The 12,992-nt window shown below is 39.2% G+C and overlaps 1 protein-coding gene across 1 annotated transcript in view; it reads left to right on the top strand.

Moving 5' to 3' along the window:
• Positions 1–12,992, top strand: part of NEB (nebulin) — a 243,548-nt gene that overhangs the window by 173,049 nt on the left and 57,507 nt on the right. Inside the window, 7 exon segments of the mRNA XM_037849798.1 lie at positions 4,548–4,652; positions 5,262–5,366; positions 5,623–5,727; positions 8,874–8,978; positions 9,141–9,245; positions 10,695–10,799; positions 12,044–12,148. Coding sequence (XP_037705726.1) covers positions 4,548–4,652; positions 5,262–5,366; positions 5,623–5,727; positions 8,874–8,978; positions 9,141–9,245; positions 10,695–10,799; positions 12,044–12,148 — 735 coding nt within the window.

The raw sequence follows: 12,992 nt of genomic DNA, 5'->3' as shown, positions 1-12,992 counted from the left end.
CTCCCTTCTGCCTTTAACTGTGGAGTGGCCACCATGTCTGAGCAAGTCAATTGACCTCACTCTGACTCACTTAAGTATTTGTCCCCTTTTGGTAAAATGAGGATATCGATACTTGCCCTACCTATGACTAGGGCTGCTGAGAGGCTACATGATTTCATAGATTTAAAAGTCCCTCTGTCCTACACTATCGTTTTAGTCTCCAAACTGAACTTATTTCAGAACTTCCTCTCTTTTTAATCCCTGCTCTCAGGGACCCTGATCGTGGCAGTGCCCTGTTTAAAAGTCTTTAGTGGCTCCCTGCTGCCCACTCAATTCCAAACTGCTTAGTTTCATTTTCATCTACCTGCCTTGCGGTGAGAATCTTTATTTATTGCAGCAGTTAATTATATGGAGATCTGATCCTGCAACTAGACTGTCGGTTCCTGGAGACTTGGAACCCCACCTTGTTTGCATGCGTATCCCATAGTGCCTTGGACATAATAGATGTCCAGGTTTGCCAGTGATTAAATGTGCTTTGCAAAGTTAAGGGCATTCCACAAATATAATTCTCATTCAACCATTAGTCAGTCTAGCAGCCTCATCTATCCTACTTCACTATGTGGAGCCAAGCAGTTGCCATCAGGCCAGCTGATCCTTCTCAACAGCTCTGATGGCTGTTGATTAGGAATTACTCATGTTCTTAGATTTGGAGATGCTCTGGCACATCAAATGTTGCCCTCAGCTGAGGGGTGTGCATCTTCCTATACTCTAGTGAGCCAGAGACAGAAGATGATTAATTCTTCAGCTTTTACAAATGCTACCTTGAGCCCACTAGCTTTCCTAAAAGCTTCCCTGTGCTATTTCACTGGTGCTAGCATTCATATGGGAATGCTTATAATGTTTTTTATCCCAGTAAAGATGTGCTGCTCCTCTCTGACAGTATCAGAATCACCTGTGGAGTATATTTAAACTACCCCTAAGTGGGAGTCTACCCCCAGTACCACACCAGACACCAATTTTTTTTAATGTCTAGCTACCTGTAGGCTTTTAGATGTTCCACAGATGATTCTAATGTGCAACCAGGGTTGTAAATCACAGATTTAAAGCATCTCATCTCTCCTCCAGCTACCAAATAATAAAAAAGTTGTTTGGTAACTTAAAGTGCTTATTGGCATCTCTGAAATACCTTTACTTCCCTTAGATATCTGGGTCTAGAATTAGTTAAAACTTTTATTTCTCCTCTTCTCAATTCCTGTCAGAATTATGTACATATTGTGAATCAGTACTGCCTTCCACGTGCGGGAGAAGAATAAAAATTTTTCAGTAGTGCAGTTTCTCTGACACTTGCCCCACTATAAAGAATGACCTGGGCTTGACAAACTCCTGACCCCAGGCACTCCCCTGGATTCAGAAGGTCTGGGATAGGGCAGGCAAATCTGTTTTTAATAAGGACCCAAGGGATTTTTAGTACTAGGAATGTTTGAGGAATGCCAACTAAAAAGTCCCTTTAAAAAGTTTGTTGGTGAAAGGAAGTTCAAGTGATTGACTTTTTTTTTTTAATTCAGTTTTACTGAGATATATTCACATACCATACAGTCACCCATGGTGTACAATCAACTGTTCACAGCACCATCATAGAGTTGTGCATTCCTCACCCCAATCTATTTTTGAACATTTTCCTTATACTGGAAAGAATCAGAATCAGAATAAAAAATAAAAATAAAGAATGCCCAAATCATTCCCCCCATCCCACCCTGTTTTTCATTTAGTTTTTGTCCCCATTTTTCTACTCTTCCGTCCATACACTGGATAAAGGGAGTGTGATCCACAGGGTTTTCACAATCACATTGTCACCCCTTGTAATCTACATTGTTATACAATTGTCTTTAAGAGTCAAGCCTACTGGGTTGGAGTATTTACTTCTAGCTATTCCAATACATTAAAACCTAAAAAGTGTTATCTATATAGTGCGTAAGAATGTTCACCAAAGTGACCTCTCAACTCCATTTGAAATCTCTCAGCCACTGAAGCTATATTTCGTTTCATTTCACATCCCCCTTTTGGTCAACATGTTCTCAATCCCACAATGCTGGGTCCAGATTCATCCCCAGGAGTCATATCCTGCATTGCCAGGGAGATTTACACCCCTGGGAGTCAGATCCCACGTAGGGGGGGAGGTCAGAGAGATCACCTGCCGAGGTGGCTTACTTAGAGAGAGAGGGCCACATCTGAGCAACAAAGAGGCACTCAGGGGGAGCCTCTTAGGCACAATTATAAGCAGGTTTATCCTCTCCTTTGCAGTAACAAGCTTCACAGGGGCAAGTCCCAAGACAGAGGGCTCAGCATGTCCAGCCATCAGTCCCCAATGTTTGTGAGAACATTCAAGTGATTGACTAATTTTGAGTTGTCTCTGAATTGTATCAATTGTTGATGTATATATACATCTGTAGTGCTAGAAGCAGTGATGTCCCAAGCAGCATGAACAGTGCATCACTAAGTAAAAGGGAAATACAGTACAAAGAGATTTATAGAAATGGCAGAGGAGGATTGGGTTCTAGTCCCAGATTTATTTCCAGTTAGCTATGTGACCTTCTATAAGTCACAGTTTCAGCACCCTAATTTCTTAAGTTGGAGAACTGGACTAGATGACGGTTCAGACTCCTTTTATCTATAAGATTCTATGAGATTGTTGATTTGCTTTATTCAAGATTAAGCCTGGAAGAAACAATACATTTTCATTTAGTTTATCTCCTTTCCTTCAATAGCATACCAGAATCAGCCTGAAGAAGATAAGCTACATTTTGTTTTAATTTGCATTTCTTTATCATTTAGAATTAAAGAAATGGACATATACCTTACATATATATATATACACACACACACATTTTTTTACATTTCATGTATTCAACTGGCATTTCTATCTGTGATTAGAATTTATTTGCTATCCATCTGTTTTTTCTAGTTCCCTTAATATTTTTTAGGGGACTACTATTTTTGAGGCACTTTGACTAATCATTAGGTGATGAAAGGATGTTAGAGCTGAGCCCTGCATTCCATGGGCCCTTGACCAGGGGAAGAGACAGACATTGGTATGATACATGGTGTATCACAGGAACAATGAAGACAGTCTGGACTCTAGAGTTTTCTGGGTAGATAAGAGGAGGAAGGACATTCTGGGCAGAAAGGACAGTATATAGAAGGGGCCATCATGAATTCTAACAAATCAAGGGAAATGAGGCTAGAAACATAGATATGGGCCAGATCATGTAGACCCATGGGTGCCATATTAATGATCTTGGGTTTGATAAAAAATCATTGAAGTATTACCTTTTAAGCAGGACAGATATGAGTATTTACATATAATTATCTTGGAGCTTTAAGAAAATTTCTCAGACTTGTGAAAGATGGATAAGTCATATGGAGTGATCCAGTAGTGGAGTTGGGAAGGTGATTTAGGAAGCTCCTATAGACATGTTGAGGAAAAAAAAAAAGATAGGCAGTAACAGTGAGAAATGAGAAGAGAGAAGAGATTTAAAGGACACCACAAAGTTAGAAGTCAAGAATTCATGAGCATTTTGATGTGGGGGGTGAGGGTAAAGGATAACTCCCCAAGTTTCTGGCCTGAGTGACTAGGAAATGAGAGAGACATTTACCAAAACAGAGAAAATAAGGAAAGCAGATTTGGGTTGGGAATGGAGGTAATATAAAGAATTCTACATTGATCATGATGAGTTGCCCAAGTTCAGAAAGTTGTTGAAAATTCAGGTCTGGAGCCAGAAGACACTGGATATATGGATTTGGAAGTTGTCAGTCTCAAAGTGATGGTTGAAGCCATGGGTATGGATGAACTCGCTGAAGGAGAATGTAAGGAGTGAAAGCAGCCAAGTCTTAAATCCTAAGGATCTGGGAGAGGGCAGAGGAAGTAGAACCACAGGAGGCTGAGAAGGAGTGCCCCAAAAGATAGGAGACCACTAAGGAGAGACAGTGGAATGAAGGCAGAGAAGAGTTTCAAGAAGGAAACTGTTGAACAATTTCACTTGCTATAGAGAGGCATTCTCTGAATTTGACAATGGTAAAGTTTTTAGTAGCCTTAATGATACAAGCTTCATTAGAGGGGTTGAGTGGAAGCCAAACTGTCACCTTGAGAAATTAATTGAAAGAGAGGAAAGGAGAAACACATAGATTGTTTGATTGTTCAAGGATGGAATTCAGGCCATTGGCTAGGGGTTGGAAAAGGGTTCATGGAGAGGGGGGCTTGAGCCTGTTGGCCGATGAAGAGGGGGACTGGAAGAACAGAAGGGGTTGAAGATATGGAGGGGAAGGGGATAATTGCTGGAATGTGATCCTGGAAGTGACAGGTAAGAATGGGACCAAAAGCAGGCTACAGAAAGTCTAGGAGGGGTAAGGAGGCAAACAAATTATTGGTTTATTGGACAAAAACTGAGATCTTTACAGTGGGAGGGCCCCTGCTTTTTTATGAAGGAAGAAGTGCAGGCGTCTACAGAGAATATAACAATATAACATATCTAAAAGGCAGAACTGATGACAATGATTTGTTTTATGTCCAGCTGGTGTACAGAGCTGCAGGCAGAAAGCAAAAGTCAATCTTCACTTCAGTTCCTGTTACTCCTGATCTTTTACGAGCCAAACGAGGACAGAAGCTTCAGAGTCAGGTAAGATCCTTTATTAATGAAGATTCATAAACCTGCCACACTGGTGTCTCTGGTGGTATGTGTGTGTACCTGGCCACTCCTGGTCAATATCAAACCCTCACACTGCTTCTTCTTGACACAACCTCATGCACTTCAAGAAGTGATTTTTCTTTTGAGCCATTTTAACTGAGGTTGTGTTTTACATGAGCCGGTGATGCCACATCTTCTTTTCTGACTGCTGTACAACTTTTGGCATTGAATGAGTGGTCTGTGGATCCTGGGAGTGAAAAATAATTGGATGATTCATTCCATAGGACAATGCAAAACAGGCATTTTTTTTTTTTTAATGTTGAGGCCTCTAACAGAATCCTCTTGTTTTTCTGTCACTTTAGCATATGGCTTTACATTGGACCACACTTGGTAGTAGGAATATCAGATAACTGAAGGGTGTATATGTATTTCCAAATGTGAGACACAGAGAGACAAATTAACAGAAACACATATATCAAAACAAAAACAGAACAACAGTAAGCGGACATCTCCCCTCCCATCTAAGGGTTGGAAATAGAGAGGGCTGAGGACCAAATATTTCATGTTGCTAACATCTCACTCCATTCTCTGATTGTATAGTATCTGTATGTTGAACTTGCCACCAAAGAGAGACCCCATCATCACGCTGGAAACCAGACGAGAGCCTTGAAGCACGCTAAAGACGTGAAGGACATGGTCAGTGAGGTAAGTTGGGGATTCGGCAACAGGGTGCTGGGTTAAAAGAACTCCCATGTTAAAACCTTCACCTGCTGCCTCTGATGAGAGAGCTCACTACAGTAAATCATGCTTAGCATCTTTACAACACAAAACACAAAACTATTCTCTTAAAGAGTATGGTATATTGTGTCCCTTGGCTGGATACTGTGACTTGGTTGAAAGTGGGAAGGATAAAACACTTGAACTTAAGTTTGTCTCTCTCTCCTGTGTTTTTATTTCTTAGACAAAGTACAAGATTCAGTATGAAAAGATGAAGGACAAGTACACCCCAGTTCCAGATACACCAATCCTCATCAGAGCCAAGAAGGCTTACTGGAATGCCAGTGATGTATGCATCTCTTCCTTCTTTCTTCTGTTGTGATAGGGAGAGCTGGTGTTGAACTCCCTCACTTGAGATGTCACAGTCATAACCATAGTTCAAAGCCATGTCATGGGTCAGGAGAAAAAACAAAAATAGGCACAAACTATACCAATTAGGTAAAGAAGCTAAGGACAGTGCTGAGAGATGCTAAAATCCTATTGTTCTTCTCATTGCTCTTGTGGGCAAAAAGTAGAATTTTGTAATTCTTTGGTAGCATTTCCTAGGGATACTTATCCATAAAGTCATGGGCTTGGAGTCAGCGAAACGTGGTTTCAAATCTTGGCACTGTCACTTGCCTGCTGTTTGACTGTATATAATTTATCTAACTTTTTGAGACTGTTTTTTTCTCATATTCAGAATGAGGATAAGAACTATGATAATTAAATTAGACTAAACAAGCTAATGTATATAATGTTCCTAGCACAGTGCTGGGCTCAAGTTGACACTCAGAAAATGTCTGTTCCCTTTCTTCTCTTGATTAACTATACTATAACTATAAATCTATGTATCTATATAAATAGATATATAACCATATATATTTAGATATCTGTCTCTTACTATAGAACTATGATCTATAACTATAGATCTATAACATGACCTATATATAACTACAGATCATGTGCGTGACACATTAGTGAGAATTAGGATGGACCAGACTCTCATTTCATTTTCGTCATGATCAAGGGAAGACTGCCCTTTAATGGTAATTATATTTCCTGTTAAGGGCGATATGAAATTGGTCAACCAAGATTAGATGGCCAGTCCATACCCCTTTTGTGTTTCAGAACTCAATTAAGAAAGCTTCGTACCCACCCATCACCAGTACCAGAACCCCTAGAGAAGGATGGATGGAGTCAAAGCCAGCCCGTAACTCCTCAGTTTAGCAACATAGTTGTAAGATTTCAGTACATCTTAAGGTCGTTGGAGTGATCATTAAGCAGAAATGTCAGGGGGTGCAACAAATTGGAACAGTATCTCAGTTCCATGATTTTGTCAAAATTTTCATATGGAGCTAAGGGACTCGACTACTTAGAAAGAAGGCAGTGCCACCTAGTGCTTAAAATATAAGCCAAGACACAGAATTAAACACTTAAAATGGTTAAAATGGCAAATTTTATTTTATGTATATTTAGAATTTTTTAAAATTTGGTTTTATTGAGATATATTCACATACCTTACAGTCATCCACAGTGTACAATCAGCTGTTCACAGTGCCATCATATAGTTGTGCATTCATCACCCCAACCAATTTTGAACATTTTCCTTACAACAGAAAGAATCAGAATCAGAATAAAAAATAAAAATAAAAAAGAACACCCAAATCACCCCCCCCATCCCACCCTGTTTTTCATTTAGGTTTTATCCCCATTTTTCTACTCATCCATCCATACACTGGATAAAGGGAGTGTGATCCACAGGGTTTTCACAATCACATTGTCACCCTTTGTAATCTACATCGTTATACAATCATCTTCAAGAGTCAGAGCTACTGGATTGGAGTTTGGTCGTTTCTGGTATTTACTTCTAGCTATTCCAATATATTAAAACCTAAAAAGTGTTATCTATATAGTGCATAAGAATGTCCACCAGAGTGACCTCTCAACTCCATCTGAAATCCCCCAGCCACTAAAGCCCTATTTCATTTCATTTTGCATCCCCCTTTTGGTCAAGAAGATGATCTCAGTCCCACAATGCTGGGTCCAGATTCATCCCCGGTAGTCATATCCTGCGTTGCCAGGGAGATTCACATCCCTGGGAGTCAGGTCCCACGTAGAGGGGAGGGCAGTGAGTTCACCTGCAAAGGTGGCTTAGAGAGAGAGAGAGAGGGCCACATATGAGCAAGAAAGAGGTACTCAGGGGGAGACTCTTAGGCACAGTTATAAGCATGTTAAGCCTCTCCTTGCAGCAACAAGCTTCATAGGGGCAAGCCCCAAGACAGACGGCTCAGCACATCAAGCCGTCAGTCCCCAATGTTTGTGAGAACATCAGCAACAATCCAGATGACACAATAAGATTTTTAATATATAACATTGACTATATATATACTGAAAAATTATATACACCTCTCAAAATCTATCCCTTGGGGTATTTTTAGTCTTCTTGTGACATTCCCATATTTATCACTTCAAGGTGACTCTTGGATATTAATTGAACCAAGTGTGATCTGAGTTACTACATTTTGGGAGTGACCACACAATGAAATTTTCCCTGGGACTCCTTATACCCCATTGGGCAGCCCCATCCCTAGGCCTTTATCAGTACCGGTGCTGATGATCCTAATCTTTAAAACAGTCCACTGTGACAAGGGTGGTGTCTGGCCTTAAGTTCAGAGAATCTGTTGTGGTTATCCCCACATGTAGAGCTAAGCAATCCTACAAGATTAACCATCTGAAAAACAAGAAATACAAAGACAAAAGAAAAGACATCTTTCATTATGTGTTTGCTCAGCTACCAAAAAAAAAAAAAAAAAAAAAAAAAAGACCTATTTGATGTTGAAAACAGACTGCTCAGAGTAGGACCCATCTGGGCAAGAGGGGATGAATCTGCCACAAACTTTTAGGTAAATTCAGAGCTGTCATCTCTTGAACTATCAAAAAGGCTATGATCATAATGAAATAAAATTTCAGACAGTTTTGTGGAGAAGGGATTTTTTTAGTACCAGTTCGAAGCTAAATGTTTCTCTCCTCTCCACGCACACTAGTTTGTTTGTTTTCGTCTACCCAAATCAGCTTGTTTGCTTGTTTTACATTTAAATAAACTTTATTTTAAATGGTTTTAGATTTACAGAAAAGTTGCAGAGATAAAACAGAAAGTTACTGTATACTCCACAGCCAGCTTCTCTATTATTAACAACTTCCATCACTACCATTGTCACAACTAACAAACCAATATTGACACATTATTATCAACTAAACTCCACACTTTATCCGGATTTCATTAGTTTTCCCCTAATGTCCTTTTTCTCTTCCAGGATCTGAAATAAGCTTTTTATTCTCTCCTAAATGTATTCATGGGGAATCCTAAGAGAGAAGGCTCAAGAGAGTTCAAGCTTAAAAGAGCTCATTTATTTAACTTGCCAGTGTTTCAGGATCCATGTGCTTTTTCTTTTCCAGCTACGCTACAAAGAAACATTTCAAAAGACCAAAGGGAAATATCACACTGTGAAGGATGCTCTGGACATTGTTTATCACCGCAAGGTCACGGATGACATCAGCAAAGTATGTCCCTCTGCGTTTCTACTTGTGTTGGGCTAGATAACCCATCTTTTTTTGTTTGTTTGTTTTAGCATCCTCCCTTCCTAAAACTGTCTAGATAGAGGTAGACTTTTTAATAGGAACTTTGGGCAAGACCTTATAGCCGTCTTTGTGTTTTTCACATAGGTGAAATACAAGGAGAACTACATGAGCCAGCTGGGATTTTGGAGGTCCATTCCTGATCGCCCAGAGCATTTCCACCATCGGGCGGTCACTGATGCAGTCAGTGATGTGAGTCTTGAAATCTTCTATTTTTACATATAACTTCACATTCCCATATGAGTTATGAAATCAAACATTGCCTGAAAGCTGATTAACCTCCCTGGAGGGCTTGTTAAAACAAAGAATACTGACCCTACCCCCAAATTTCCTGATTCAGTAGGTCTGAGAATTTAATGTCCGGTAAGTTCCCAGGTGATGCTGATGCTGCCAGTCTGGGGGCCACTCTTTGCAGAACCCTGGTCAAACAAATCTCCCTAGGGCAAGTGATTTTGAAGGAGAAAAGACTTGTGGTCCAGAAAAAATAAAGAATGTGTGAGCAGCCAGCAGCCCATGGCCCACAGACATCAGCAAATCAGAGCCTGAAGATTTCATCTGAAAGCCACTGGATAGATGATCTCTAGACTTTTTCTGGTACTCATTTTGTCGGGGGGGTGTGAATTGACATGAGGAGGGGATAGCCTTTTGGGAAGTGGGCTTGTGAGCAGATGCATGGAGGTGAAGCCTAGGACCCACTGGGGCTGGGCCACTGTTGGAGAGGAGGAGGCTTGGAGTCTTCCTCTGCTTCCGCAGCTCATCTTGGCTTCAGCCTCCCCCAGGCCACCCCCACCTGCAGATACAGCCACAGCCTGACAGGGGCAAGAAGAACAGGCTGGGCCAACAAGACCCGGGAGTCTTCTCTGCCACCAGCACTGACAGCTTTAGAATCTGGAAAGCAGATGCCTCCCTTGCCGAGCAACTCATGAAACAACTGTTTGTTTAGAGACTCTTTTGTTTGAAGCTGACTTTGTTGTTGGGGTGGAGAGATGTAAATACAGATAAGCATCTCAAAGCAGTTATATCATAAGGATAATAAAAGTGACACCTTGCCAAAAAAAAAAAACAAAAAACACCCCTGATTAAACACTTGGCTAAATTCGAGATCTTGTGTATGGAAGTTTAAATCCTAAAACTCAATTACTAAATGAGTAAACTTCCACTTACATGAGAGAAAAACATATCCAAATTAATAAACCTAATTTTTCTTCTTAATGTATGTTATCATATTACATGACTGGAAATGATATCCTTCAGCAAGGAAATAGCCTATTTTTTATCAGTTGAAGAGATAACTTTATGAAGCAATTAAAGCACATAACAATTGTCATTTAGAAACAAGTTTTCAGCTCTTTATATGAAAATACAGCTGCCAGGCTAATGATATACTCTCTAGGAAAGTATGCCTGTTAAATGTGAATTGCTTTAATTAGTATTAAAGATGAAAAGTTCTATATACTATTATAACAATACACCATAAAGTGAGCAGAAATCAAGATTAAAGGGAGCTACTTTTATACTGTAATACTTATTATTCCATGTACTTCAGGACTCAGAGCTTCTCTTTGTCTTACATGTATGGATCCCAATCTATTGCTGTTTGGACACAGGTCTTAATACTTTTTGATGTGGTTTTTCTCCCAGGTGAAATATAAAGAAGATTTGACCTGGCTTAAGGGCATTGGTTGCTATGCCTATGATACCCCTGACTTCACTCTGGCTGAAAAGAACAAGACTCTCTACAGTAAGGTATGTCTACTCAAGGAGAATAGACACATCCTTTCAACATACACCTGCACCCCCAGAGTTACCACTGAAAAAGTAGCCTTCCATGTTTCCATCTTTGTCCTTGCTTCCAGAACCATGGTTAGGGTAAATATTTCAAGTGTTCACTCTCCTTTGGAATTTCTCATTGACTATGGTCATTTATTTGAACTTGATGAGAGGTCATCTCAGTATAACTCCTCACGGCTCTTCTAGAATTCCTTCCCTATTATCATGTCTCAGAGTGGTTTACCCTGCTAGGGCTGATATGGTAGCAAATATAAAGTGAGGTTATTTGGATCCACAGACTTGATGTGTGAATGGAACAAATCACTTAATTTTTATGGGCATCATTTTCCTATTTACAAAATAAAGCATTTGGATTAGCTTCCTTTGAGCTCTAACGTTGGATCAGAAATCTTTTTTAAAAGGCTAGATAGTACTGCACAACTCAAACAGTGAACCCTAAGTTAACCCATGGGCTATAGTTAATTGTACAGTCATAAAGTGCTTTCATCAATTGTAACAAATGTTCCACACCAATGCAAGGTGTTGATAATAGGGTAGCAAATGGGAAGCCTATATTTTATGCATGATTGTTCTGTAAACCCACAACTTCTCTAATTAAAAAAAAAAAAGCTAGATGGTATATATTTTAGATTTTGTGGGTCACCTTCAGTCTGTCACATGTTCTTCTTTGTATGCTTTTTATAACCCCTTAAATCATAAAAATCATTCTTAACTCATTGGGCCATTTAAAAACAGGCAATGGGCTATATCTGACCTATGGGTCAAAATAGTTGACCCCTATTTTAAAACATTTTGATTATCTGATTAATTACTGGAAAATGATATTCAAATTAATAGACTGAAATCTTCCAGCAATTGCACATATTAAATACCTTCAAAGCAAAAAATAATAATAATAATTGTTATAATATATAGGCACAAAGAAGAAATTGATTGGAATTTTTGCCAAGTATGAAAAATAGATCTGTTTGACATCCATTCAAGGAAAGTGTTTTCTACTATGTTTTTGGGGGCTACTTTTCAAGATCCAGGTATTCTACCCTTCATTATCTTGGGAGACAAGTTAAGAGCTTAGTAAATACTTTAGCTCTATGAATAAATCAATTAATACAAGTATATGTATGATAAGATAAATGGATGTCTCATTCTTGACATAATCACAGCCTACCATATAATAACCAGTTTCTGTTTTTTTCTAGTATAAGTACAAAGAAGTATTTGAAAGGACAAAATCAGATTTCAAGTATGTCGCCGACTGTCCAATCAATAGGCATTTCAAGTATGCAACTCAGTTGATGAATGAGGTATGTGTGACATGATCCCATTAAGCCTATTTGGTTCCCTTAAGCAGTCTATAGATTTAGTTGATTAAAAACAACTACATTAAATGGCAGAAAAGCCATTCTAAGCATTGATTCAAAATAAAGATTTGGAAAGACTCTGTAATGTCACCATCCAATGGGTTCTGCCAAAACCGTGAGTAAGAACAAGTGAAGGGAACTTCCAGAGTGCTAGGAGAGCCCTCAACCGTGCCCTCTGTCTGTACTGGCCTAGGGGAGCTTGGCCCTGTCAGGGACAAGACCAAGGAGGTAAAGGATCTTGTTGACTATCAGCTGAACTCCCTTAAACATACTATTGTGTACAGTTGGGAGACCCACAAGTTCAAGGTTAATTTAATATCCCTTACCAAGGTGCCAAAGTGGCAGTGGCTGGACAAGCCACCCTAAAGGGATAGTTATGATTCATACATTCTTTTTATTTTATGGTTACTCTCACATACATTGGTGCAGAGAAGTATCCATTTGCCAACAAAAATTTTCCTGTATATTCTACTCAGTCTTCCCTGGAACTATCTTAACAAGTTAAATGAAGCTCAAAATCACTGAAATAAGGAAGCTATAAATTTACTTATGTTTGGGTGGTTTTATATTTAATTTCCCATTTACACATTATCCAAGGACTTATATAAGGTCAAAAACAATGTTAGAAAACTAGTAAAAGTTACCAAAAAATGAAAATGTAGCCAATGGTACAGTTACTCCAATGTACATACTCCAATGTATGACTTTTTTGCTGTTGTGCTTGTTTTTTTTTAATTTGATTTAGTTCATTTTCATTAGATTTCCAGGCTGGACAACTCTGAAGAAT

Source organism: Choloepus didactylus, chromosome 9 (genome assembly GCF_015220235.1).
Source record: "Choloepus didactylus isolate mChoDid1 chromosome 9, mChoDid1.pri, whole genome shotgun sequence".
Classification (NCBI taxonomy): domain Eukaryota; kingdom Metazoa; phylum Chordata; class Mammalia; order Pilosa; family Megalonychidae; genus Choloepus; species Choloepus didactylus.
Note: the sequence above shows the minus strand (reverse complement) of the source record. Positions and strands in the feature narration are given on the sequence as shown.